Source organism: Labrus bergylta, chromosome 3 (genome assembly GCF_963930695.1).
Source record: "Labrus bergylta chromosome 3, fLabBer1.1, whole genome shotgun sequence".
In the NCBI taxonomy this organism is placed as follows: domain Eukaryota; kingdom Metazoa; phylum Chordata; class Actinopteri; order Labriformes; family Labridae; genus Labrus; species Labrus bergylta.
This window is the reverse complement of record NC_089197.1, coordinates 22472280-22499153: the sequence shown is the minus strand read 5'-3', so window position 1 is coordinate 22499153 and position 26874 is coordinate 22472280. Positions and strand designations below refer to the sequence as shown.

At 39.5% G+C, this 26874-nt stretch overlaps 1 protein-coding gene across 1 annotated transcript; it reads right to left on the bottom strand.

The window, feature by feature from the left end:
* On the bottom strand, nucleotides 1–23935 carry aldh1a2 (aldehyde dehydrogenase 1 family, member A2). The gene is made up of 13 exons (XM_020661390.2): nucleotides 23744–23935; nucleotides 15004–15108; nucleotides 14260–14400; nucleotides 13659–13788; nucleotides 11642–11703; nucleotides 10821–10949; nucleotides 8418–8531; nucleotides 4609–4711; nucleotides 3892–4076; nucleotides 3597–3761; nucleotides 2904–3061; nucleotides 1118–1192; nucleotides 1–902 (listed from the first exon to the last, which is right to left on the bottom strand). Exons 1-13 carry the CDS (start codon nucleotides 23858–23860, stop codon nucleotides 830–832), a joined length of 1557 nt encoding a protein of 518 aa, XP_020517046.1. The 5' UTR covers nucleotides 23861–23935; the 3' UTR covers nucleotides 1–829.
* Between the last annotated feature and the right edge of the window lie 2939 nt (nucleotides 23936–26874).

The following is a 26874-nucleotide window of genomic DNA, read 5'->3' as shown; positions in this document are numbered from 1 at the left end:
TTGCCATTAAACAATTTTATAGCATATGATTATATAAACATAAACATAGGACATCAATGAAAATCAGTTACATAATGTTTAAAATACATCTACTCCTCTTAGCAAGTGAGAGTAAAATGCTTTTAAGAGGTTAAAATCTTCACGTTTACATCAGTCAAAGGTTGACATACAGTGTTTAGTCATACAAGCTAAAATATAAACAAAGGCAATTAGAGATCAATTTTAAATTCTGAATTAACATTTCATCCATTCATATCAGTGGTCTGGAATGAGCTGACATGCTTGCATAAATTCTACCGAGACAATGACACATGAGGTTTTTGTCGATCATGCCACACAGTACAGAGAAAAAAAAAACACCTCCTGACACATGACAAGTTGCTTGTAAAGGTTTGATTGCAAGTGCAGTGACTGAGTCTCTGAGCATCCAGCATCTGAGGGGAGGAGGAGGATAAGGGTGTAGTGGCTTGGAGAGGGGGGTGGTCGTTATTGGGTTTGCAGTCAGATCAGCCTCCCTCATCGTATCTGTGAGTGCTTTAGTGTAGTTAGTGGAGGAGGTATACATCATGGGGAGTAGTTCAGTAATAGTCCGCTAGACTGGAGACAGTCCACAAACTGGAGCGAGCTGGACAGGGATTAGCTGACTGTCCATGGTGAGCAAGGTGGAGTAGATGGAGGACCTGGGAGGGCAGCGAGTGGTCACAGCCTGTAGTTACCATGGCGATAACTTGTTTGAATAGTAAATGTGGTTTACCATCGTGGACGGACCGACAAGAGGCGGCGATGATGAGGAAGATGCTACCTCCAACCAAAAACAAGTGTGGCTGCCTTAAGAGTTTTTGGCAACCATCTTCATCGTGATGGTCTTCACTTCTGAGTACTCCTTCAAGCCGCTTTCTCCCCTGAAAACAAACAACAGGATGTGGTTAAAAACACTGCTCTTCCTGTTTATATTCTTAATATACTGCTGAAGGCTCCTGATGCAGAAACATTGCCCTTTTTTCCTTAGATAAAGGTTTTTATGATGTTAAGCAATTTAGGAAAGTATTTATGTTTCAAAACAAATAGTACGTTTACATCATATTCAGAGGGCAGAAAACCATAAAGTCATACTCACAATTCACGTCCATTGCCAGACATTTTATATCCTCCAAATGGACACTGTGTGCTCAGAGCGTTGAAGCAGTTTATCCTGGGAAATATACAAAACATGGATCACTCTTGTGCGTTTGACTCCTGCGGTTTGCTATTGTAAGATAGAGCATCATTTTGTCAAAGTTGTTGTTTTAAAGCCGCTTTCAGTAACACAGTTGTCAAACGTTATTGTCAACAATATTGCTATTTTTCAAACTCTGGATTTAACAAAGTCATTCCATATTTATTTAACAAACAAAGCTGAAATTTGTCAGGCTGTATACTTCTGAATTCATTGTCTGAAGCAGCCTAGGAACAAAAAGAAGTATGGATGAATCTGAAGCTTAGAGTGGTGAAGAAGTGGAAAAAACTGTGGAGAATTTAGATTAAATATGGTAAATATCAGACAGTACATCCTGTAGAGGAGGATTCATTTGAGCAATGGACAGGTTACACACGGGAGGTCACTTTAAGAAAGCTTTTACAAAGAGACAAAGATCAAATATTCAGAGAAGGAAGAGAGATCACTTCTTGCTTTACATTGAGATTTACTTTTGTATCTGTTGTTGGATTAAAGGAAATGGATGGATTGATTGTGGAAATAAGATTTTTTTTTCATTCCTTTACAAGATAAACGTAAGATGAGTGATGCAGTCTGTATAATAAATATGAAACTACTGCCAGCTAACAGAAGGAAACTGATAGCCTGACGCTGTCCAAAGTAAAATAAATCAAACACCTCAAAATCACCTTAAAATGACAAATGAACAGGTTATATGTTGTTAATTTAATACATTCAAAACAGTAAGGACAACAACAACATGTTGCTATGGTTACAAGGAGCTGTATAGCTGACTATTTATAATCCATAAACTTCCTGGACTATTGTTACCAACATGAGGGTGTCAAGGAGCCTGAAGCCAAATATTTATTTATAAAATATGACGGTTACGTTGTTTTGTATAATGTGGAACAAACTAACTGAGTAATCTATTGATAAGACTACATTATGACCAATATTAAAATATGGGAAGTGGGAAATTCTAAGGATGTCACCTTAATCAACAGAAGACAGAATTAGGAGAAAACTTTAGACGCTGCTGGTCATCTGCTGTCAAGAGTCTTTATAATCAAAGAGCAAGTGATTGTGGTCTGTAACAGCAGTGAGGGGAATGTTTTTGGCGAAGGCAGGATTTGCAGCAGAAAAAAAGACAGTCTTGACTTGGTCTCAAAATATCACACAAAGTGCTTAACAGAAGAAGAGAAGCGGGATAATAATTGGGCAGCATCAAAACTGAAGGAAAAGGTAAAATAATGTTTCCTTGGTTTATGGGGGATTGCAGTCAAGTATGACAAAGTTATAAATTCTTGTCAGATGCTGTATGTTATAACTATAACTCTATCCCTACTCACAGCCATCTGCTCACAATTACTCAAGAAAACCAAACAACTTAAGGTGAACTTTAGAAGAACACATTTTATGACCATTTCATTTATACACATTTAAAAATTAGTGTCTCAGTTTACATTAAAGATTTATGTCCTACATGATGTCTCGCCCTCTTATATCGTTTTTTTCTTAAATGCGAGAGCTGAGAGGAAATAAGTGAAAAAGAAGAGAAAATATTTTTTGTCAGCTTTTGTAATTAGAGTGATTGGCATGTCGCCAGTTTACAGTTCCTGGATGCCAGAGGCTGAAACAGTTTATACTTCCCACATGAAGAATATTACTGATTGCAGTTCAAGAAAAACATTCAGAAGAAACTCACCAGACAGTGCCGGCCTGCATGGCGGTGGATATGGTCATGGCTTTGTTGATGTCATTAGTAAATACAGCTGAAACCAAACCATACTCCGTGTTGTTGGCTCTCTCTATCACTTCGTCGATAGTTTTGAACTTCATGATCTGCTGGACTGGTCCAAAAATCTAGAAAGACATCAGGATATTAAGTTATTTTAAAGGTTTGAACTTCTCACTTAATTTCAATATCTGTCTACATCACATGTTTTCATACCATTGGTTTTATTGGTCTTATATTAAGATGTGTGAAGCGATTAGGATGGCTTCCCACCGATCATCTGGCACTTACATTTTAATGTGTTAAAGAATAGTTCTCAAGTAAGATTCTGAGTTACTTATACTTATAATGATTAAACAGAGTCCTTACTACAAAGGGCTACAACATAAATGCCACATGTAACTTAATACATGAATATGATTTTAAAAGTAGGATATCATAGTACACTATCATCAAACTTGTACTTTTACTATGGATCCTCTCTTTTGCTGAAAAACATGAAATAGCTGACTTGTGAAAAGTTTGGGTGCCGGTCTTAGAACTGAATTAAGAGTACTTTTTTATTCTTGTTATAATTTTAACTTGAGTAAAGGATAACAAGACTTCTTATAGGTAAAAAAAATATATCAGTAGTGCTGGAATCATTTGATCTCTTATTTTTACCTCCTCTCTGGCGATGCGCATGTCATCCCTCACATTAGAGAAAACAGTGGGCTCAATGAAAAACCCTTTTAAGCCCAGAGCTTTGCCTCCACACTCCAGCTTGGCTCCTTCACTGATGCCGCTCTGGACAAACTCCAACACCCGATTCTGCTGCTCTCTACTGATCTGTAAAGGTGGAAGACAGACTTACGATTCCATTCTATTACGAGATCCAAATACTGACAAAACAAACTAGTAAAAGTGAATGGAAAGGGGAGATACAGCAAGTGAAAGTGTATAGATCTATAGAGCTTACCTGTGGACCCTGCTCAGTGGTGGGATCAAAGGGGCTGCCCACTATCCTCCTCTTGGCTCTCTCCACACTCCTTCTAACAAACTCCTCATATATGGGCTCCTCCACAAATATACGAGAGCCTGCCGTGCAGCACTGGCCTGCATTGAAAAACACACCCTGGTGGGCCTGTTCTACAGCCAGATCCACTAGGAAAAAATACATTTTAGTTATTGGTTGGATACACAACAGATGAAATACTACAGCATTGAATGTGTAATCATCATAAAGCTTCTAGTAAAGTCTGCACTATAATGTTACAAAATTGGGCCCAATATTTACTGGAGCTATCCTGTGCAAATCTGATACCTGACACCTGAGAGACAGGACCCTGCTGTTGTGCACGAAGGGTTAATGGACCCCTGTGATTTATGGGTCTCGACTGAAGCACCCGACTGAGTCAGGGTGCATTCTCATGATTTACAGGCCTTAGGGAGCCCCTCTCACGGCTGCTGAAAGCTTTTGAAAGCCTCAGCACCCTCAGTTTGGTGAGCCACTTAGAAATTTATATGAAACCCATCCATCCATAGGTTTTCATAGCAACACATAACACGAAGAGTGTTTCAAGAGTCACTGTTCATGTGTAATTATCAACATAGTAAAGGTCCTGAGAGTAGCTCAACAAGAAGAAAAGCAATATAATGAGGGAGGGACCAACTTAAACATGACTCTATAACTTACAATCAGCATCTGCAAAGATGATATTAGGGTTCTTTCCTCCAAGCTCCAGCGTCACTCTCTTCAGGTTACTCTTCCCAGCTGCTTCTTGGATCAGCTTGCCGACCTGCAAAGGAAACAGAGCCTGGGTTTACTCACAGTTGCAGGCCCACAGCCAGATCAGTAAATCAGCTGGAGCCATTAAATAGCTTAAGGAGGTAGGTTAGCTCCAAAAAAGGGACACACCAGCTGAAACATGAGTTCTGCAAACACACAGAATGAATATCTATTACAGGTTTCTGGAGTGAGAAACAGGAAAATAAATGATGTTTTAGCAGGGAAACAGCATCTGATGTCTAATGAAAGGCAGGAAGGAGTAACCACAAGGTGTGTGGGTGGTGTTCTGCGGTCTGACTATCTGAGATGTGGAGGGCGGGGAGGAGGGGATCTGTTGTGTCAATATGGAGAACAACAAGGGATTTGCTGTGGTCTATCGTTATCCTCTTATAATCCGTACTCCTTGTAAAAAATCACAACATCACATTCACAAAGAGTTTTAAATCATGCATTTAAATTAAGTCAGTACAAAGAGTCATATATTAAACTTAGGGACTATATCAGTATTTATACAAGTTTTACGTCTTTAAATGGTACTTATCTTTACTGGTAAATGATAATCGTCATTTTTTCAATGAAGCTCGATAAGACAGAAATGCCAATTAAGTAAAATACTAGCATGAAAAATACATTCAAAGCTGATAGTAAATGTTTATAATTCTGAGTCTTCTTTTCTTCATTGGGTAGGACAGCTCAAGAGAGACAGGAACTAGGGAGGGGAGAGAGTGGCGGGGATGACATGCAGCAAAAGGCCGAAGTTGGATTCGAACCCATGGCCACTGCAATGAGGACTACAGCCTCCATACATTCAAAAATAGTTGTTCGCAAACATGATTGTTAATTATGATGAAACATTTCAGTTCTTTGTAGGGGATATGCTTACACATTTCACCACACTGCTAGAACTAGATTAAAGGTTGAATACTACTCTACACCAGATATGGAGCAGTTACCTTAGCTTAGGATACATACTGAGAGTATTTGTAACTAGCTGACCTGGCTCTGTGTTAAGAAAACAAAGTGAAACTACCAGCACCTTATCAGCTCACTTAACAAGTTTTATTTTATTAGTGAAAATTGTACAAAAGCCAATGAATCTGAAGTAAGTTGTGGTTATCTTTACTCTAACCAGTTATTTATAACGGTGCTGGTAAGCCTTTTTTGCTACATTAAGAAGCTAATTGTTTCCCCTGTTGCCAGTCTTAACACTAAACTAAGCTAAAGTAAGCTACACCATGTTAGCTAGCCTTGTTCTAAATAAACAGATATGACTGTTACTTCTCCCTGTCTAGGAAGCTAAATTACCAATTTTTCAAAATGCTTAACGTATCCACAAATATTATTGGAATATGGTAGTTGTGGGTCTTTTTGTTTATAACCTCAGAAGGATCCAATTTGGAAAAACAAGTGATTCCAGACATTTAAGATATTTTCTCTGGTGTCGGTACTAATTCGTACAATGAATTAGTTGCTTTAAATGATATATATTTCCCATGTCGTCTCGTGACACACTGTTTTAAGTATAGATAGCAGCTAGATAACAAGCCTGAGAAACCTAACACCAGTCCCTCACAGCCCCCACATCCTCAACAAGTATTCATCTCCCTGTTACTCACACAGGCTGTGTTATTTTCCAACAGAACTGACAGGATGAAGTGGAAAAATTCCCTCTCCATGTCGAGACAACCCCCACCCCTACACGGAAAAAAAACTCATCTTCTCTCACTATCTTGTCCCTTGTCTTATGCACTTTAAGGTAGCCTACTAGGATATAAAAAATACAAAAAAATAATATAGAATCAACTGCTGCTGAGTTGTGCTGGTACTAAAGGAACACGACCCTTGGACGGTCTTCTTGTTCCTGATGCCTTTTGTCTGTCTTTGATCAGAGCCACAGAGAGGCTGACTAAGGGGAGGTTAGCGTGTGTTTATTTAGGGGTAAAGGAAACATGCTGGGCTAAAAGGGATCCTCCGTGTGGAGTCACAGCCACATGTGAGTGAGTTCCAAGATGAGCTGTGGTCCTAAAATCCACCTGTAGCTTCACCACCACCTTTATGCCTGTGAAGAGATGCTGTGGTAGCATCTCCCACCAATGCGAGTACAGTGGGGTGACTCACTGTCTGAGCATCAGAAGTCTCATACAATACTGGCTCAACGGATCAGTAATTGACTCCAGATCACATGAAACAACGGGAAAACTAGTAAAGAATACTGGGCCACTCACAAAGGAAATGTTCAATCAAGACGAGAAGCTAAAACAAGGAAGTTTTTTGTGTTAGAAGGTGCATTTTGCAAGCTCACATGCAACATATTTAACTTTATCTCATGAAAGCTATGGTTATAGTTAGTATTTAGTTAGTATTGATTAGTCTGTTAGCCCAGTTAGAGGAAGATATAAAACATTGAGAGTCCTGTGGTCTTTGTTTTTCATGTTTCTGTTCGATGCTTTGGATTGTGTTTTTGAAAGTGTGAGATAACTATAAGTAATTGAAATTATTGTATCTTTAATTCGGGCATGTTTTAAAAGCTGACAGAGACACACAAGTTTACAATCATGCAAGGAGTTCTACTCTGAGCTTATTTATAAGTTTAGGTGATGAACACATTTACATTTTGGCTAATTACAGCCGCTTGTTAAACTATCAGCAACCATCCAAAATTTTACAAATCATCCTGATAGCAACCTTAAAGTGAAGCTTATTAATCCAAAAAAAAACACACAATACTGTAGGTTTCAAAACATCAGTAGGTGCAGGTCAGCAAATTGATTCATTCTCACTGTAATATATAATGACACTAGCATGGCTTTAAAATGAATCAAACTATGAACTTTGAAAAGAAGACCTGAGATGTCCTCTATTGCAAATAATACCTCTTAAGTGCTGCAGGTACTGCAAAGTGAACATCATTTAGTGTCACATAGATTTAGGATTAAAGTTACTACATTCTTAATTATGCTCTCTGATTTCACTTTCCATTGTGTTTCTCTTCGACTCCCTATCAGTAAAAGGAGTGTTTGATATCTTTACCCATGTGGGCTTGCTGGAGGTTGCCAACAAACCGCCATGGTCCAATTCTAAAATTATATAAACCTGACTAATGTACCAAAAATAGTTGTGAAATACAGTCTGGTCACATTGTAATATAAAATTGACATTAGGATGGCTGTAAATAGCTCTACATGAGGGGTTTATTTTCAGTTTTTAACAGATGTTTATAAATGAAGTTGTCTGCTTTTACTCTACCTGTTCCCTGAGGAATGTGTTAGTACTTCAACATGTCTCTGAGCACTCATCACCTAACATGGTGTGTCCTCAATTATTGAGTTTCCCATTAACTGCTCCAGTGTTATTGCACGGCAAAAAAGTTTTTCCTGTGTGTGTCCTGATTGTAAGTTCAATGAAAGCTAAGTGGAAGTATGGTAACACTGCAGAGACAGCGGAAGGAAAACAAAGAGATGTGCTTGTATAATCTTGATGACTCAAATATGTGCATGTGTGTGAGATAAAATTAGAGCCCCCGTCATGAGTAGTAATGACAGGGCAAGCAGCTTAAAGTAAGAGCCCATTTGTTTGTCATTTAAACTTCAATACATGCACACAGCGTCCCCCAATTTACCCAACCTGCTCTGCACATGTTGGTCACTGTGTCACTTGCTGACAAAAGCCAGAAGGAACCAGCTGCGGATCTGAGCCACTTTGAAAGAGAAATGTACCTCAGTCGATCCTGTGAACGCCACTTTGTCTATGCCCATGTGGGAAGCGATCGCAGCTCCTGCCGTTGGCCCAAATCCTGGCAAAATATTGATGACTCCCGGTGGAAAGCCGGCCTGTCAAAACAATATGAGAGGAAACAAGCTTTAGCGGAGATGACAGCAGAGCCAAGCAAAACCACAGGCGGTGTGGGGGGAATCCGGACCCAACCCAACCTCCCTGCCAGAAGAGAGCTGAGAGAACATCAAAAAGGTGAAGTTAGCAGACAGATAGTCTCCGAAACGAGTAAAGGCCAGAGTGGGCTGGGGGGGAGACAGGCGGGATGTGGACACTCAGATTTGTACAGTATGAGAAAGTCTCGCTGCACGTACATGTGGTACTTTATTAGTCCTATACTGTAACTTGCCAAGGGTTTACCCTAATGTATACAAGAGGACGTGATATCCCTGTTGGTACTTACATTAACCATACAATGAAATGCTACACCAGTATGGAAGCTTGGATTTAAAAGTATTATATTGCTGACACAAACTGATTAGCTAGGCAGTCTACCTGCTAACATCACAACCACTGAATCAATTGAAAATTTTTAATGCTTAAGACGTATCTCTATGGGTTGACATTTTATCATGGTCCTATTTATTGTGTTTTTTTTATTCTGTTATTTATTGCTTTTTTGTTTATATTGGTCCTTTCATATTGTGTTTTAACCATAGACTGTATTTATTAATGGACGAAGACTGAGTGACGTCACCCATCTGCTACTGAAGGGGGCTTTGGAAGCCCATCGGTGTAAATGCTGTCTCAACCTAACCTTCAGTCAGCCTAATGACAGGCTAACAGCTGGAGCTGAGGCGGTCTTCAGCCTCCTGATAAACAGCTATACTGGGCTCGCCTGCCAGTCAGGTCAGCTACACACCTTATTATAAATAATGCTTATCCTTTATAAAAATCAAATGAGATGAGTTTTTCACTCCCTGTACAGTTTGTGCCGACAGAGACATGGGCTAATCAGACTAACATTGTTTTTGGCTGTAGACATGTTAATTTCTGCTGTAAGAACTGGCTTTTTTTGAATACCCCATTGAATGTGACATCGGGCCAGCCTCAAGGGAACTGTTGATTTTTACATTGGCTACTTCTTTCTACAGCAGAGGCTACCATGTGGTTTAACCTGTATGGCACTTTAGCAACTGAGGCTGTGTCAAATTTGATATTAAATAAACTTTGACTTAACTTTTATCTTCTAATTGGTTGTACAGCTGTACAAATGCAATTCAGTAAATACATAATTATTTTATCACATTCACTCTGTTGCTGGTTTTAACTGTTATGTCCTGTTGCAATAAGGTTTACCCTGTGAAGGGTTAATCCTGCATTCAGGTGAAACTGGAAATACATGAAACATAACCCTTTTTCAAACCTGGGGTTTTTTCATACCTAGTCCGAGATGTTAGATCTGGTTCTATCTTTGTTCTCACAGCTTCTGTTTGATTGTAACATATTTGAGACAGTTTTACCAGCTCAACACATCTTGGACAGTATTGACAGTATATTTCTGTGAAAATACAAAGAACACAGTGCTGATTAAAATTGACTGATGGATTGTATGACTGTTAATGTTGGATTTTATTTTGTTGTAACCCTCTGCATCAACATACTTGCCTACTGTTTGTTGACAATTTAGTGAATGTCTTCACCACGTATGATACATCATCAAAGTCAATATACTTGACTCACAATTACAAATGGAAAACTTGATGTGAAGGCTTTTTTTCAACTCTTAACATGTATATGTTAAGAAGCTTTCTAAACATAAATAATATGCAACTTCATTTGTTCTGTGACATAGATTCAATGTACTCACTTCACTTAGCAGTTCTTAAGTTAAAGATTTGTTTATCCCTGTGCTAAATTTTCTTTTCACTCAGGTCCTAAGAAAACTATTTACAAAGATTAGGAATCATTCAAGTTTTTTTTGGAAGTTTAAGGACCACAAATAAAGCGATATGGCGCCCTGTCTTGGTGTAGCAGCAAAAGTTTCAAAACCTCTGATTAAAGATCAAGATTTTGTGCCAGGCTGCACAACAGCATGAATAAGTGATAGGATGTTTTTTTTTTCAGGTGCTTTAGGTTGACTGGCCCTTTAACTTGAGCAAATATTGTGGATGGATTACAGTCTCTTAAGAGATGCACCAAATAAACAACTGACACTTTGTTTAACATCTGTTTTTGTCGCCTTGCAGATACACTAACATCAGAGTATCCAAGTGAAGGGTTTGCCAAATTCTTAGCGAACACTATGTTCTTGGCAAACTGAGACCTGTAAGTTATTGGAGTATTAGTGTTTGAATGTTGGCACACTGCCTCGTTAACACATTGTGGTCGGCAAAGTGATCATTTACCTCTTTGACGAGAGCGGCGATGTAGAGGCAGGTGAGCGGAGTCTGCTCAGCAGGTTTCAGGACAACAGTGTTTCCACATGCGATTGCTGGACCCAGCTTCCATGCTGTCATCATCAGAGGGAAGTTCCACTGCGCGTGACACAAACACACACATACACACAATCACACACAAGCAGGAACAGACATCATGCATCTGACTGACACACTGGGTGGTCACAAGTCAAGCTCAATAAGTCATCGCTCTTAAGTCACTTACTCTCATTTTCACTCTAAACATAGTCAAGTGAGAAAATGTTCTCGGCACTTGTACAGTATTTTCTCTTCCCACAGTATTCTGAGAAAGTCGGGAAATTGCAACACATGTGCAATAAAGCCGTATCAGTGTACAACACACAGGCCTGTGTTATTTCTGCTTTACACAGGAGCCCATGGGGCTCAAAGCAGAACCACACGCTTTCTGCACTCTTGCACAATCAGCCGAGTCTCTTTCTCCTTGATCTTTTCCTGCTTTCTCACCATTCTCCTTTCCTGTAACCCACCATGTTAAATCCTTCAGCACACTCCTCTGCCTCTCACTTCTCTATTACTCAAACTTGTACTGTTATTTCTGGGGCTTACTAGCAGGATTTACTTGAATAAACAGTGACTGTCAGGGAATTACTGGAAAACACAGGATGTCATTTAAAAAACTGACTAAACTAGAAAGTAACATCTTTTTTTTTTAACTCAGCCAACTCACTCTTATCTGTAGTTTTCTTTTCTTGCATCTACGTCTATTTGTACTGATCATGCAGGTCACTTGTAGCAAGAATTAAACTTACGGGAATAATTTGTCCACAAACTCCAATGGGCTCATATCTGGTAAATGTCAGATACTCTCCATCTGTTGAGGAGCACAAGTGCAGGAAACACACACACACACACACACACACACACACACACACACACACACACAAACACACACACAAACACACGCACACACAAAAAACGCACACACACAAACACAGACAAAACAGGGTTATTTATTTCCAGCTTTGGCTGAAGCCTGAAAAAAAAAAAAGCTGAAAACACATGAAAAATGTCAGCACCTGATACCTCCTGTGTTGTTGACTCAACATGTTAATTTGTAAATGAATCCACATGCAACATTCCTGCTTTCTTTACCCTGGTGAGAGATTACATTTGGAGCCTCCTGCAGCAGAGGCATGTGTGTAGCTGTTTTAGGTCACAGAGAGATGGGTGTTTATCTGGAAATGTTTGCTCATTCCTCTTACATTACTTAAGCAAAAAAGGAGGTACTTACTAAGGGTGTGCCATGCTTGTTCATTCTCCACAACAAAAAAAAAAAACAATTGATATTGAGAAATGTGCGTATAAATGTGTTACCAGAGTCAGGCCTTAATGTGGCATTTTGAGAGGACTGATTGTGAAAACAAGCCAGAATTTAACTTTCAATGGGGTACAGGGAAAGAATGATAAAGGACACTGAGCTGCAGATTCTCATATGTCAACCTTTTTGGATGTTGGGACTGTTATTGTTTGAAGACCGAAACTATAAACCTGTAAGACATGAGATGTTCTGGAGGAACTAAAGTATCCGTGAGGTTTGTTTGGGAGTATGACGCCTGTAAATGACTTATATTTCAATTTGGAACGAGCAACGTAAACTATACCAAACTGTGTAGCCAAAGGTGCTTCACATAATGACACTCCCCAGTCATTCAACAATGTCTATGATACAAGTTTAACACAGTAAGCTCTGCATAACGTGCAAGACAAATAGATGCTGAGGGGTTATTCATAATAGAAGTCCTGACAGGTGAACAAACATTATTACTCATACCCTCACATCACACAGGCTACAGGAATACCCCTGCTTATTTTCTCTGAAAGTCTACAAGAGAAATAAAGCTTGAAGTGAAGCCCTGGGCTGTCGGCCCGAGCTCACCGAGGTGGGTTTGGCAGCAGTGTACAAGAGAAGCTTTGAGAGGGACAATACAGTGGTATGAGGAGGTTTCCCATGTCCTCTCCCTTTTTCTGTTTGCCTTCGTTGAGCTTCCTGTTGAAAACAGACAGCCAACTTTCCCCTCTTCAGCCCTCAAATTCAACTGCCTAAGTGGGGTGACACTGGTGGCAGCCTCCTCAGGACAATAAATGTTGGTATTTGGTTTTATTGACTCTTTGATACCTAAAATCCTGAATATAAGCATTATAAGTATATAATGTTAATTATAATACAAGTTTTCTGCAGATCCCCCTTTTCATTCAACAACCAGAAACTTTTAGACTGAAGTAAATGTAACAAATGAGCATATAATACAAATGGATCAAAAGGCAAGAAGTAAAGTAAGAAGCTATACCGTTTAGCATCTTTCAGTTTATTGTTTTGATTTCACACTCTACCACAACGTTCCTGTTTTGGTTCACCCATATCGCTTTCTTAAGGGCCATACTGCTTTCTTAGGTGGTGAAGACCAAACCTGAGCTAAAAGGGAAAGTGTATTGGACATTATGCAGCCAAAAACTCAACTGGAAAGTATCCCAAATGTTGTGTCCTTACTGATGGGAGTTTCTAGGTCTTGCAATTTGGTAACTATTTTCCATATTCTCAATATTAAAGGTAGTGATGTCAGTGTTGTGATTAGCTTAAAGTTTAAGTGTTAATCATGTTAAGACAAATAGTTTGACAAGATCTGGGTTGACATAATCTTACCATGAAATGAACATCTGGTAAACTTTCTTTAACCAGTAGACTCTCACCACTACTCTATCTCATCACCGATCTGCCTTTTTCCATTTTACTTCAACGCTGCTGCACTACTCAAAGGGAAAACTCACCCATAGGGATGGAGGTGCCGTGGATCTTGTCTGCATATCCAGCAAAGTACCTCAGTGTCTTTATGGTTCCTTGGAGGTCCACAAACAGGGTGGGCAGGAAAGGCTTCCCACTGTTCAGTGACTCAATAGTCTGAAGAGAGACGGGGGAGACGTTTGAGAAATATGGGATATAACCTTGTGATCCTCACTTCATTTTACACTGGTTCATCACACTCTCATGGGTGAAATGTGACACAAAGCTAACACTAAACTGCAGATACAGCCCCAGGGTTACAGTTACATGTTCTCTCAAGCTTATTTAGAGTTCTTAAAAACAGGAATAACTCAAAGTTCTCCGTAAAAGGCATAGGAAAACATTCATAAACGAAAACAACATATATTAAATAACACCACATTGAAGTAAAACAGGCAAGTGATCAAGGGTTGTACTACAGTTTAATTGCAGATACATTATGGCAATAATCAAGATTATAAAATGACTTTATATTTTATGAAAACCTTGGGAGAAATAACCAAACAACTGAATGTAAAACGTAATTCACACTAAGTAATAAATCCAGAGAAATAAAAGAAATGTGTAGGAAATCTGAAAATCACTTACTGCTAGATAGACACTGTCTCTCTCCACCAGGTCGGCCAGTTTAGACAGCAGGCGACCCCTCTCAGATGCATCCATCCTTCTCCACACGGAGCCCAAAGAAGAGGCGAGACGAGCGGCCTGCACCGCTTTATCGACATCAGCCTTTGAGAAAAGAGTAGACACTTATTATCCTGCTGTAAACAGGTGAGCTTTTTGACTACCTTAGACTGACAAATCTGTGCTTTAATGCCAGCAGAATGTCTATTATTTCTGCATATGTTCATTCGAAACCACCTAAAGCTCACCAGACACAAAACAATTATATCTCTGTACACTTCTACTTTTCCTGTTTGTTGAGGGCAAAATGTTTTTAATGTTGTAATTGATTAAACTAATGTGTATGAAATCAAATATGCTCTACTGTGATCCACTACAACATTAGGATACTGCTCTGATATCAGACGTAAAACATCTCATAACAAGTTAATAAAAGATTGATAGGTCAATTACATAATGAGTCCATCTGTTTAATGAGGCAAGGTCTCAATACTATTACTTTAAGGAATTAAAGCCAGAGTATAATATTTAAATATGTTGGTTGTTATTGATAAATATACATGTACTCTTGAAGATGATTCTTTCTTTCCTCAAATTATCTACGCTGAGAAAACCTGGTTCTGAATCTGAAAAGCCCATTTGGGATCAAATAAAGCTATCTATCTTTTAAAACAAAGAAGTACAGAAGAGATTCTGTTGATGATTTACCTTGTCTGCTTCCTGGACCTCACAGATCTGCTCTCCAGTAGCCGGGTTGTAGGTAGGAAAGACTTTCCCACTGACCGAGTCCTGCCACTCATTGTTGATGAAAATCTGCAGAAAATTAAAAGCATTAAGTTAACAGATGCATTAAAGGATCTGCTGAGTAATACAGTTTCTTTTGTTTAAAGTTAAATGCATACATTGATTTTCTAAGATTCTGTCATTTTCAAACCAATTAAGCTTGAGTGGACGATGACGACTTTGTCCTTCGATGTATTTTTAAATATTTATGTTTTATCACATCAAGATGTCTGCATGAACCTGCAGACGTCCAGGAGTGTGTTAAAGAGTAACTGCAGCGTTCCCAGCGCTTGTGTAAGGGATATGGGAGAATCTCTGGTATCTGGACAGAGATTCCTGCTTGTCCAGCATTGCTCTCTGGGGAGTCCTCCACCATCCAGACAAAGAGGTGGGTGTGAAGGGGGATGTAGATAAATCCCTATCAGACACCGGACCCCCCCACCCCCACCACCACCACCACACCCCCCACCACACAACACCACCCCCAAGCACACAGACACACGTTTCACAACATCACTGCTCGTTTACAAGATCATAAAACATGTGCCGCGCTTGATTCCTGTGATGCGTTAAAGCTAGTCTTCCATTAAAAACCGCCTGGCCCTCCAAACAGGACATGTTCAACATCTTTTAAAACCAGAAAGAAAGAACAAAAGTGAAAAGTCACACAGCAGAAAGATATGCCACAAGCAAAAACTCAAGACACTGGTTTTAAAAATTGGGGAATTTGAAAAAGTGGTGAAAAAGACCCCCAAAAAACAACATGAAGCTCCTTCCTCTCTGACATGTTTGGATCCATTACGAAGACTACTCACACACTGTTTTTAATGGCTGTCGTTCTGCCTGATAGATTGAGTGCAAGGAGAACATCTGCTGGCACGAATCTCTCTCTGTGTATACGTGTGCTCTCTCACCAGCCTCCAGCCCGTCAGAAGAGTTCTGATACAAATCCTGGAGTAAAGGCCTGACTCTCCCTAAACTCCCCAACATGTTTACAACCATAAACGATGGGCTTTAAGTACTATTTAATTGGCTTTAAACTGTTAGCCATGTTTACTTTCAGGTTGGTATAAATTGCCAGGGAATCTGAAACTGTTGGAGTGCAGCAAACACAGCACTCCGCCTGCCTCCTCTTCTTCATTCCCACGGTTCACAGGATCATAATGTGCGTATGAATAACTCACAAGCAGACATTTAAGGTGTTCAGTATCTGTGTGTACCAACCTACACGCCCATACGTTACAGAAACACTCCTAAAATGTTTCTTTGTAGACCAGCCCTCCTCTCATACAGACGGGCCTGGAGTCCTCTCAGGCGCCTTCCATCAGGAGCCACCTTTAATCTGACGCTCATTAAGAGCACTTCATAAAATTGTCAGTAACGATAAGGAGCAGAGGGCCAGCTACAAAAACAGAAAGTCCTGTAGAGCACTGAATTAGTTTTTAAATTTATTGTAGGGGCCACTGAAGTAGGGCGCCCTAAATCAAGAGGAGCCCCCTGACAGCCTGAACAGTCCGAGCAGGAATGCAGACCGTGGGTAGCTTTATGCGAGGCGTAACCCCGCTTACAAGGCGCAGCTGAAGGAGAACGGATGAAGCAGGAGAACAGTGGAGCAGGCCGCCACCTAAATCACGGGCAGAAAAGGACAACTGTCAGCCGCCGCTTGGCTCGGCCCTCTCTTTGGGCTTGGACTGGTGTTAGACTTTTGTCTCGTTCCATTGAGAAACTTGATTAAGATGACAGCACTGAAGCACAAATCAACTCTCAAGGGTTCTTAAAATTGCTTTTAGGATCATTAAGAACACAAGAATGAAACAAAGTACACATTTTTAAATGACTAATGGTGTTTTCTTTCCCATTCCCTGTGGTGTCGTTGCTATCACTCCACATGATGGTTTCATGTTTATAAAATCAGAGAACTTAGGGTTAAACGCGGTATTCAAGGGGAAAGATGAGGCCGTGTCAAAATAAACAATTTTCTCCTTTTGGGAAAAAAGAAGTGCAACATCTAAATTATTTACTTTTGTGCTGCTATTTTACTTTAAACTTAGTACTAAATCTGCTAAAATAGCATATCAGAATCAGAATCAGAAATACTTTTTATTAATCCCAGAGGGATATTCGATTGTTACAGTGGCTCCAAAATATACAATATAGCAGTAGAAATAAATAATACAAATATTAATCAAATAGAATAGGAATGTAAGTAAGATATCAATAATAGGTACAAGAAATATTTACACGAATAAGAGTCAGATGGAATATATACACACAAGATTATTGCAGTTTGTTTCAATATTGCACTTTGTTATCATGAGACATATTATTCATTTTTATTATATTGCAGTTTCAATAAATAATGAGTATGAGTTATGGTGGAGTTTACAGTTTTTCAGTTATTTTGTATTTTTATTTTGTATTTATTTTTTATTCTTCAGGCTGAAATAGTCCAGGGTCAGACGGAGTGTTTGTCACTCAAAGGGAGGAGTTATACAGTTTGATGGCCACAGGCAGGAATTACCTCCTGTGGCGTTTTGTGGTACATCGGGGGGGATCAGTCTGGCACTGAATGTGCTCCTGTGTCTGACACAGCACATCGTGGAGTGGGTGGTAGACATTGTCCAAGATGCAACGCAACTTAGTTAGCATCCTCCTCTCTGACACCACCGTCAGAGAGTCCAACTCCAGCCCAATAACGTCACTGGCCTTACGGATTAGTCTGTTGAGTCTGTTGGAGTCCGCTACCTTCAGCCTGCTGCCCCAGCACGCAACAGCAAAAAGGATAGCACTGGCCACCACAGACTCATAGAACATCCAAATATAGGTCCAGACTTTCTGCATGGGACACAATGCAGCAGCAAACATTTAGCAACATGATCATTCTGCAAAACCTTCCAGAGAAAGCCTGAGATTTTATGGGCTATCATGTGCACAAGTGTTCATCATATCAGCTATAAATTGTCGCTCTTTGTTGATTTTTCTTGCGATGCAGGACGCTGTCATCGGTTACAAAAAAGATTTGTTCGACTGTACCATTGTAAAATATGTAAAGAATGCTGTGAGGGATTTTTTTGTGTGATAATTCACGTTTTAGGGGTGATGTGTAATGGGAAGTAAGAAATGCCAAAAAATACTCTCTGTAGCCAAGAAAACATCTGTTTGGCTGTTTGGTTCTTCTCACAGCTCAGACGCTAACAGCTAAAGGGACATGTAATACTTCTCAGGGCTAGTCTTTTTTTTGTAACAAGGGGGGGATAAAGGGATGGGGGAAGGCAAGGGGGTGGGGAGGATTGAGGGGTTGGAGTTAAAGGGTTTATATATATATGTGTGTGTGTTTATACACAACACACCAAGATACTAAAGCCAGACGAGTCCTAACCGGGCACCTGCAACCCTCGTCTGCGCAGGAAGTTTCATATCCTCCCCTATCACAGGACCTCGGTTTCCTCTCTGGTCCTGGACGGGTTTCAAAACTCTTATAATTACTACTGTTACAAGTGAGAGGAGAGCATGTGAAAGTGGAGACCAGCTGGAGGGATTTTTCGGCTTCTCCTCTCCACATGTCTGACACCACTGAGCCGTCATGTTGCTTCTCTCACACACACACACACACACACACACACACACACACACACACACACACACACACACACACACACACACACACACACACACACACACACAATGCCACCCTGCGCTCCAGGGTTTGGCGAGGGCACCCTGGCTGTCAGTGCCTGGCGAATGTCTTTCTTTATTCTGTGTGTGTGTGGGCAAGAGGTCTGAAGTTGTTTTTTTTTCTCACCCAGAAGTCATGTGAGAAACAATAATTTGACACACAGCTGTAATTACGTACAAGTTATAATTCACTTTTTCAGCAGATTTACTAATTTGATGGAGTCATCCAGTAGTTAAAACCACAGCAGACTGAGCATGTTACTGCAGAACCAGACATTTTGGGGAAAAAAAATTCTTATGCAGGCTTAAATTAAACTGATTTCTTGAAACATACTTAAGAAAAAAACATATTTTTTAAAGGAGAAAAATTGATTTAAAGATTTATGCAACTGTATTTATTCAAACCATAAATTGGAGCTTAAGCTTTAAAAAATATTCGACAAATTTTGAGTAGATTCGTACTCAAGAAACCCATATTTTAAGTAAACCTGTTTTATCCAGTAGACACTCAAGACGTCCCCTTCAAAATGCTAGACATCATGTTTTCACTCAGCGTAAATGTCTTAGTTTTCAGACTTTATCCAAAGATTGTTCACTACACTGAACCAATCAGATCTTAATCTACAATCCTGATGAGACTAATCGTAGAAACAAAGGCAACAAAGCATTAACATTTTTATGAATCAACAGTAAAATGAGCCTCTCCTCTCCCCTCCTGTGTTTTATTTTTCCTTTGAACATCTGAAGTTTGATGGGTTTCCTGTGTACTTAACTGCTCCTTCATATCTCAGGTCAAGGGAATGTTTAAAGAACAGAAGTTTTTCTCTTGGGATCTGTGGACTAAAAGGAAGTAATTTTTAAGAACTGTGACGTCTCAGACGAGCAAACATGTAGAGGAGCAAACATGTAGAGGAGCTGCAGAAGGAGACTCTCTTAACAGATTTATGAAGTTGAGTGTTTTTCATAATGACACCGCAAGGATTTAAACAATCCCTGTCAAGAGGGGCCACATAAGTAAAGTTGAGGGACGTTAACAGGGCAACCTCGCTGTCACTGCTCTTCCTCACACAGTGATTAAGAGACAGGGGACATGATGTTGACATGTCCGCTAAGATGATAATTTACACTCGCTGTACAAGTGGGCATTTCACACCAACGGACACATTGATGGCGGTGCACACTTACCCTGTCACAACCAGAGAGTGTAGAGAGTATGTGGTCATGTGTGAGTGGGAGCGGGGAGATTGTGTAAGCTTTAAGGAACAGAAGAGGAGGAGGAGGCCGGGAGAGTTCTTGCTGTGCTCGTTGTGATAAATCATTTAGTTGCACAGTTTCCCCTAACGTTGGCTCTGTTTGATCTCCATCGCAGTAAGATACTGGTTTTGAAGTGAAAAAGTCCAGAGCTGCGGGTCAAGCTCTGGCGAGGCAGGGCCACTAACCCACACAGTGAGAGCGGCTCATAATTTACACCCCAGTGGACAGCACCTAGCATCGGGGAGCCCCAAGCCTCCATCTGTGCTATCTCAATCAGTGACAGATTGATGGAGCCTCTTATTCATCCAAACGGAGAGTTTGTCTCTGCACAGACTGCTCCTCAAACACTCACAGGTCTGCTGCAGGCAGGTTCTGCACAGGTTCCTATGGAGAAGGTATACTAATGCCAACATGAGCAAAGCAACAAAGACAATTTATAACTGTTGATAAGATAAAGAGGTATGTAACCCAATGTAATCCCGAAATCTGGAAGTTGTTAGCGCTATTTTCTGTGTCATTACCCTATTAAAGCATGACAGTTAAAACCATATTGGAGCTACAAACACCACGATATTATATTAGACTTATGTGTACACCTATCAGTTGGCAAAACTGCAATTATTTCAAAAGGTTAACATTAAGTTTTGTGAATCATGTTTTCATCATATAAAACTTACAAGCGTTCAATCGAGGCTGAATGAAGGGCAAATCAATATACTAACCTTTCACATGCATTTTTACAACACAAGGACACAAACTTTTACAGACTGTTCTGTCAAAAAGCATTAAAAAAAGAGTTATTTCCAAGTCTTGTAAAATGTGTTCCTCTGAGTGTCTGCTTTAACAACTCATTATCACTGAGCGGTGTGAAAAACCACAAAAGGCCACAAATCTAAACCACACAGAGAAGCTTTTACTTAATTATTCTTAAAACAGAGTCTCTGTTCTCTCTACCACAAGTGGAAAACATCAATAAATAGCTATCATGACTCTGTTATTTATGGCTTCCTCCGTGCTCCTATCAACCTTTAAACTGTTTCTGTCTTGTAACCCAGCTGTTGGAGCTCCAGCGATAGAAATGTGGGGGTAGGGGAGAGACACAGCTTTCCTTCTCCTGCTTTTAGCTACATGAAACAGGGTGCACAAAACAACCATTTCAGCTTATAGGACGTATTAATGCAGATTCTGAAATCTTGCAAAGATGTACACAAGTAGAAGCTCTACTGGTACAATCAATGTGTTTGTGACAGTGATAAGTTCATGACTCGGTGAAGAGGACAAGGGGCAAACCTTGACTGTAATAACCTTCTTTTATGCTTCCCTGATAGAAGCCGACGTGTTAAGTAATGATAGTGTATCGTGGCCGTATCTTTGTTTCCAGGGTCACTCAGATGTAATCTGTACATTGCAAAACAAAGAAAAATCTTCATGACCAAACTCATTTTAGTAATGTATGTAAAAAGGTTTCAAATTTGCAGGAATGTGGAAGGTATGAGGGTAAGAACAATAACTGAGGGAAATGTGTGTGGAAGCATGCAGCTCCATCTACACACACATACCCTGTAGGCCTGTGATCGGTGCAGGCTGTTTCCCTCGCAGTGAGCGGGGTGGAGAACAGGAACAGGGTGTGAGGAAAGCCCACGCCAGGGGTTCCCATAAATCAGGGCCCTTCAGCCCCTTATGTCCACCAAACCATCAGGGACTGGATGATCCAAATTCCTGGGGGTTAATTCACCAAGTGTGCTCCCTAAATTTCCTCCCGTACACCGTCGTGTCGTCCTCTTTAACTAAAAGACTGAACTGTAATGAGTTGATGGCTTACAGTCTAAAATGCATGAGCCGTCGTCTTTACAGTACAGCAGCAGCAGCAGAGTGCCCTTTGCACTTAAAACACTGAGGTATGCTGTTAACACAGAGCAATAATGAACGCTATCATGAGTCTGTTCTCTATGAGATGTGCCCTTTAATCTCACAGTCATAACACTTCTTCTGCAGCTTTAAGAGCTTTTTTAAGAGCAACACAAAAATGGAAGCAGACTACATGCTGGCTGAAATGTTTGTAGATGAGGTGTTGCAAGAATCTTATCACATTATCTTTATTTTCTTTAACTTATCACCTCAACTTATTTAAGTATTCCCAAGTGTGCACGTGTAAAAAAAAAAAAATTAAAACATAATGACATTGCATAGCATTTTGGAACAGGCAACACAACTCTTTATATTAGCTTTTCGGGTATAAGTGACACTTACTTTTAGCTCGAACATTTAAGTAAAAATTGAGGTGCATATGAGTTTCTCCAGTTAAAGTCTAAAATGTATTCACTGCTTTGGATATATAAATGTATAGAGGATTTACAAGCAAACAATAGTCCCAAACAGATGTCTAAATAAAAAAAAGCATTAAAAAGTTTCTTTCCTGTAGTCGTGTTGTATGATTTGCTTTTGAAATGAAATAAAGTTTTTGTTTGAGCTAAAAAAAATTGAAGATATTTCTGCTTTATTTTTCTCTTACCCACACACCTCTTATTGTGCACCCATATGAATGGTGCTCTGATTAAATGTGTGTTTTTACAATGAATATTTTAATATATTTTAATTGTTAAAGTATATACTACATAAACTTGCTGTTATCAACTAATTACACAAAGCATGGTTTGAATTACTGCTACCTCTTTGCATTTGAAAAGCATGTATAGTTTAATTTGCTGTATTAACTGATGTCACTAAAATAAAGGAGTCTAACAGGTATAAATCATGGAGGCGTATGTGTAGTTTAGATACAAACTTTGCCCAAAATCATTATGATTGATCTAAAATTAATGGCATGAATAACCTGAGCACAATATGAAATGCACAAAAACAATACTGCATTAAAACTGAAATTACAAGTTATTTTAGAAAAATGTGGTTCTTATCTTTCTATATATCAATTTAAGCTCTTCCTTTTCTATGAATTGTCTTCTCATGCAGTAACCTTGTGGATGTCCTGTGTCTTGACTGAGATGCAATTCAGGTGCAACGTTGAATAAATAGGCAACATTAAAAAACGATATTTGAATTACAATTATTAACACATAGGCCTTATTGTAACCTGGCAGAGTGTTGTATTCATTTCTAACACTTTCAAAAACAAGCTCAATCTCAGACACACCCTTAATGACGGTATTACTCTCCTGTTGTCGCCTGCGCAATGACTGCCATAAATTAATTAATTTAAAAAAATGCAATGCCACATATTTAAAATGTGTAAATCTAATGATTTTAGGTCAAGTATAGACAGAGGCAAAAAAAAAAAAAAACACATACAGACACAAACACAAGATATTTGTTATGAAATGCCCATTAATTTAGAATGTAATGCTCTGCTATTGATGATGAAATGCCGAGCCACATGGAGCACGTGGACGCTGAATTAACTCTTCGCAACTTCAAACATGAAATCGTCATTTTATCATTTATCAGGGGTTAGAAAGTTTAGCTCTCAGAAGTTTGTGCGCTCAAGCAACTTTTCTGCGGTCTTCACTCTGCTCTGATAGAAGCGTCAGCTGCTGACGCACAAAAAGTTTCGCTCACACAAAGTTTCTGTTCAAGATTCACGGACATCTACCGAGCAGGAGCGGGCTCGTTACGAGGAAAGCTGTTCGGTGGTGTGTGTGTGTGTGTGTGTGTGTGTGTGTGTGTGTGTGTGTGTGTGTGTATGTGTGTGTGTGTGTATGGAGTGTGTAGAGACACAGACCTTGGTGTACTTGATCTCCGGGTTGGGAACCGGGGAGGGCATCAGCTGGAGGGATGCCATGAGAGCAGCGGGGTCGCTCTTCACCTCTCCGGGGATCTCGATCTTACTGGAAGTCATCGTGTCTCCTCTCGTCTGCCTGCTGCGCCTCTCTGGAGTTTTTTCAGAAGATGTCTGGTCAGGACTTTGGGTTCCTTCCTGGGTTTATAGCCAGGTGTCAGCCGCGGTTCATTTTCATTGGGCAAAGAAAAAGGGCAGTCCTTTTGAAAATTAAATTCACGCATTTACATAAACGACCTCAGCCATGCGTGTAAAGGAGGAGAAACACATCCACCCCACCCACCTCCATCTGCCGGTACTCTCACTTTTTAACCGCTTCACTCACCGAAGGACCAAGGTTTCGTGTACTAAACCACTTTTACGCACAGAAATATAGAAGTCAGAGTTAAAACACTGCGCCCTGAATCAAAAGAGGTCATAACTAATATTATTATTTATTATCAGAAGCTAATTTGACTGTTTTTGTTAGTTTAAACTGGACATATTTTACCCAAAAGATTTAAAATTAGCCTTGACTATAGTTGTAACAAAAAGCAGAAAACTCCCAAATTTGCAGCAGCACTTTTAAACATCTGATGACCAGCAAAGTTTTCGTGATCTCCATTCAGTTGGAAATGGTCAAATTTCATTTTTGAGTACTTTTAGGGATTTTCAGCCACGCTGGCAGAAAACTTCAGGAAACATAAGTGAACTCAATAAAAGGTATCCACATATAGCCAACATATAGCCTAAAAGCATAGAACTGTTTTCTGGTTACATAAACTCACATTCTTGCCCCATCATCAACCATTTCCTCTGACATAAAGGTGTCAAACTCGTTCCCTGGGCTCACTATCTCCATGTAGTCTTTATTTTTGCCTAACATAACCCCCAACCCCCGCGGTCTAAGATGTTATGTAAATGCAGAGTAAAGGGGAATGCTGCTACTTGCTGGGGTGTTGTTAAGAGAGATTTGTCCTGCAGGTGATAATTCCTTCCAGCGCCTCCTTTAAAAAGTCCCAATAAACATCCTCCAATTAGCAGTGAGGTCCTGTCTCCCAAAACTAAAGGAATTAAGTAAATCCACGCAGGTATTAACACGTCCACAACAACTGCTGTTCTCCTTACACATTCATGAGGTAACAGATTAAAGGAAGTTTATCTGAGATAAGAACTTAAAGTTGGTCAGAAATGTGAGGACATATGAGAAAGATTCATATATAAAGTGATAAAGAATTTGTATGGGCCTATTGCAAACTGTGGTTTATGTTTACATAATAAAGTCCTTTTAATGTATGGATATGTAATCTAAACTCTCCTGACAGGACAAAGGAGTGTGGAGACAGATGCAGGCCCATCATTTGCAAACCCCCGGAGGATGCTGTTTCTCCATCAGCACATCGTCCTTTCTTCACAGCATGGGGACACTCACAGTGTCTGTATCACATCAAAGAAGACGGCTCTAACGGTGACATTGATGAATGCAGTGAAAACATCCTCACCTTTTCACAGTGCGCGGTGAACGGAAGATAAGACAAAACCGACCGGTGTGACAAACCTCAGCCGGTGGCTCAAATGTATTCATGGAGCGACCCCTGTCGGAGGAAATGAGACACAGGGTCACACCGTTTATTTATGTTTAAAACAGTCCTTGGCAAAAACGGGTTAAAGGTGCGGGCTATAAATGAGGGTGATTGAAAAATCAAGAAAAGGATCATGAGAAGGAAAACGTGTGCGTGTGTGTGTTTGTGAAAAAAGGTGAGTAAAAAAAATGTTCGTGATAAAAGGAAAATTGCCAAAGAAGCTCTGAAGTTAGAAAATAATATTTCTCAAGGATTTATGTAATTATATGAGAATGTCGTCGTTTATTTTTGGAGATGTGTAATTGTATCTATTTTGTTGTGAAATAAAAAAAACAACATTTTTTTCATTTCCTTTTAAACCCTTACAAAATACGCAGAAATCTTGCATTAAAAAAAAAGTATGTCTTATTTAACCTATAGCAGTATGTAGGCCTATAAGACCCTTAATGTGTGTGATGTAACATAAACATGAGGAAACTGTGAAGACTCACACTCGCTCACGTTCAATCAAAGACATCAAGCTGACTTTTAGAACATTTACATTTGTTAATTATTTTTCGTTTCCTCTGGCATTCAGTAAAACATTTATCTTTAGAACTGTAAAAAGCACACCAGACCTCAAATTCTTTTTGTCTTCATGTGGTCTAACTAGATGTTTATAACAGGAGCACAGTTTCCCCAAGAATTAAAATAATATTTAAAGTTTGGATCTTTAATTAAATGCCTAAATGAGGCAACGCAATGTATATTTTAAAATGAAGCTATAAAATACCTACTACCAGCTAATACTGTATAGTCTACATTTGAGTTATAATCCGAATATAATGTATATTGTTTATGTTGAAAACAGCTCCGGGATTAGACTGTGCATAATTCAAGATATCTAAAGAAGTAGCCTACTCAAAGAAATATGGACCTTAATTTACGTAAAACGTTAAAAGCTTATTATTTTACACTAAGTTTGAAACATCTTTTATCTGAACGGTGTGGCTTCATCTTTTTGTTTTACTAGGCAGTGTTGTCAGTGAGTCGCGCTAATCGATAATTACACAGCTACAATACTTCAATATGAAACACATTAGAGAAGTCACTTGGTCTGTAGTTCTGCTATAGTTAACATAATTACTGCTCATAACTTATTTTATTTTTCAATGACGTCAGTAAGTCTGTGAATCTCATAGCTGTGAGTTTAGTGACCACTAAAATATCCTTTTGGGATAAAATAATTACCTTTCATGTTGTTTTTTTTATTATTGCCAAGTTAGTCCAGTCTGTCCTGATATTCCAATGTAGCCTATTGTGTGTGGACTTGAAATAGTACAACCCCGAAGGCTCGACTAATCTGCAGTCTATATCTCTTTATCAGAGGACACTTTTAAGTGCACACGTGTACAAGCAAACACTTCTACTTTGAGCAGCCGCTGAGTGTAGATGCTACAATGCGCAGCCTGTATCAGTAATAAAAAGAAGACCCCTTGTGGTGATTAAGGGAAATAAACGCTGAAAGCTTAA

Coding starts and splice junctions, on each gene's coding strand:
- aldh1a2 (XM_020661390.2), bottom strand. CDS start 23,860: ATGACTTCCAGTAAGATCGAGATCCCCGGAGAGGTGAAGAGCGACCCC. Junction 11,704..13,658: donor CGGCACCTCCATCCCTATGG/GTGAGTTTTCCC, acceptor GCTCCTCAACAG/ATGGAGAGTATCTGACATTT. Junction 4,077..4,608: donor CATCTTTGCAGATGCTGATT/GTAAGTTATAGA, acceptor ATTTTTTCCTAG/TGGATCTGGCTGTAGAACAG.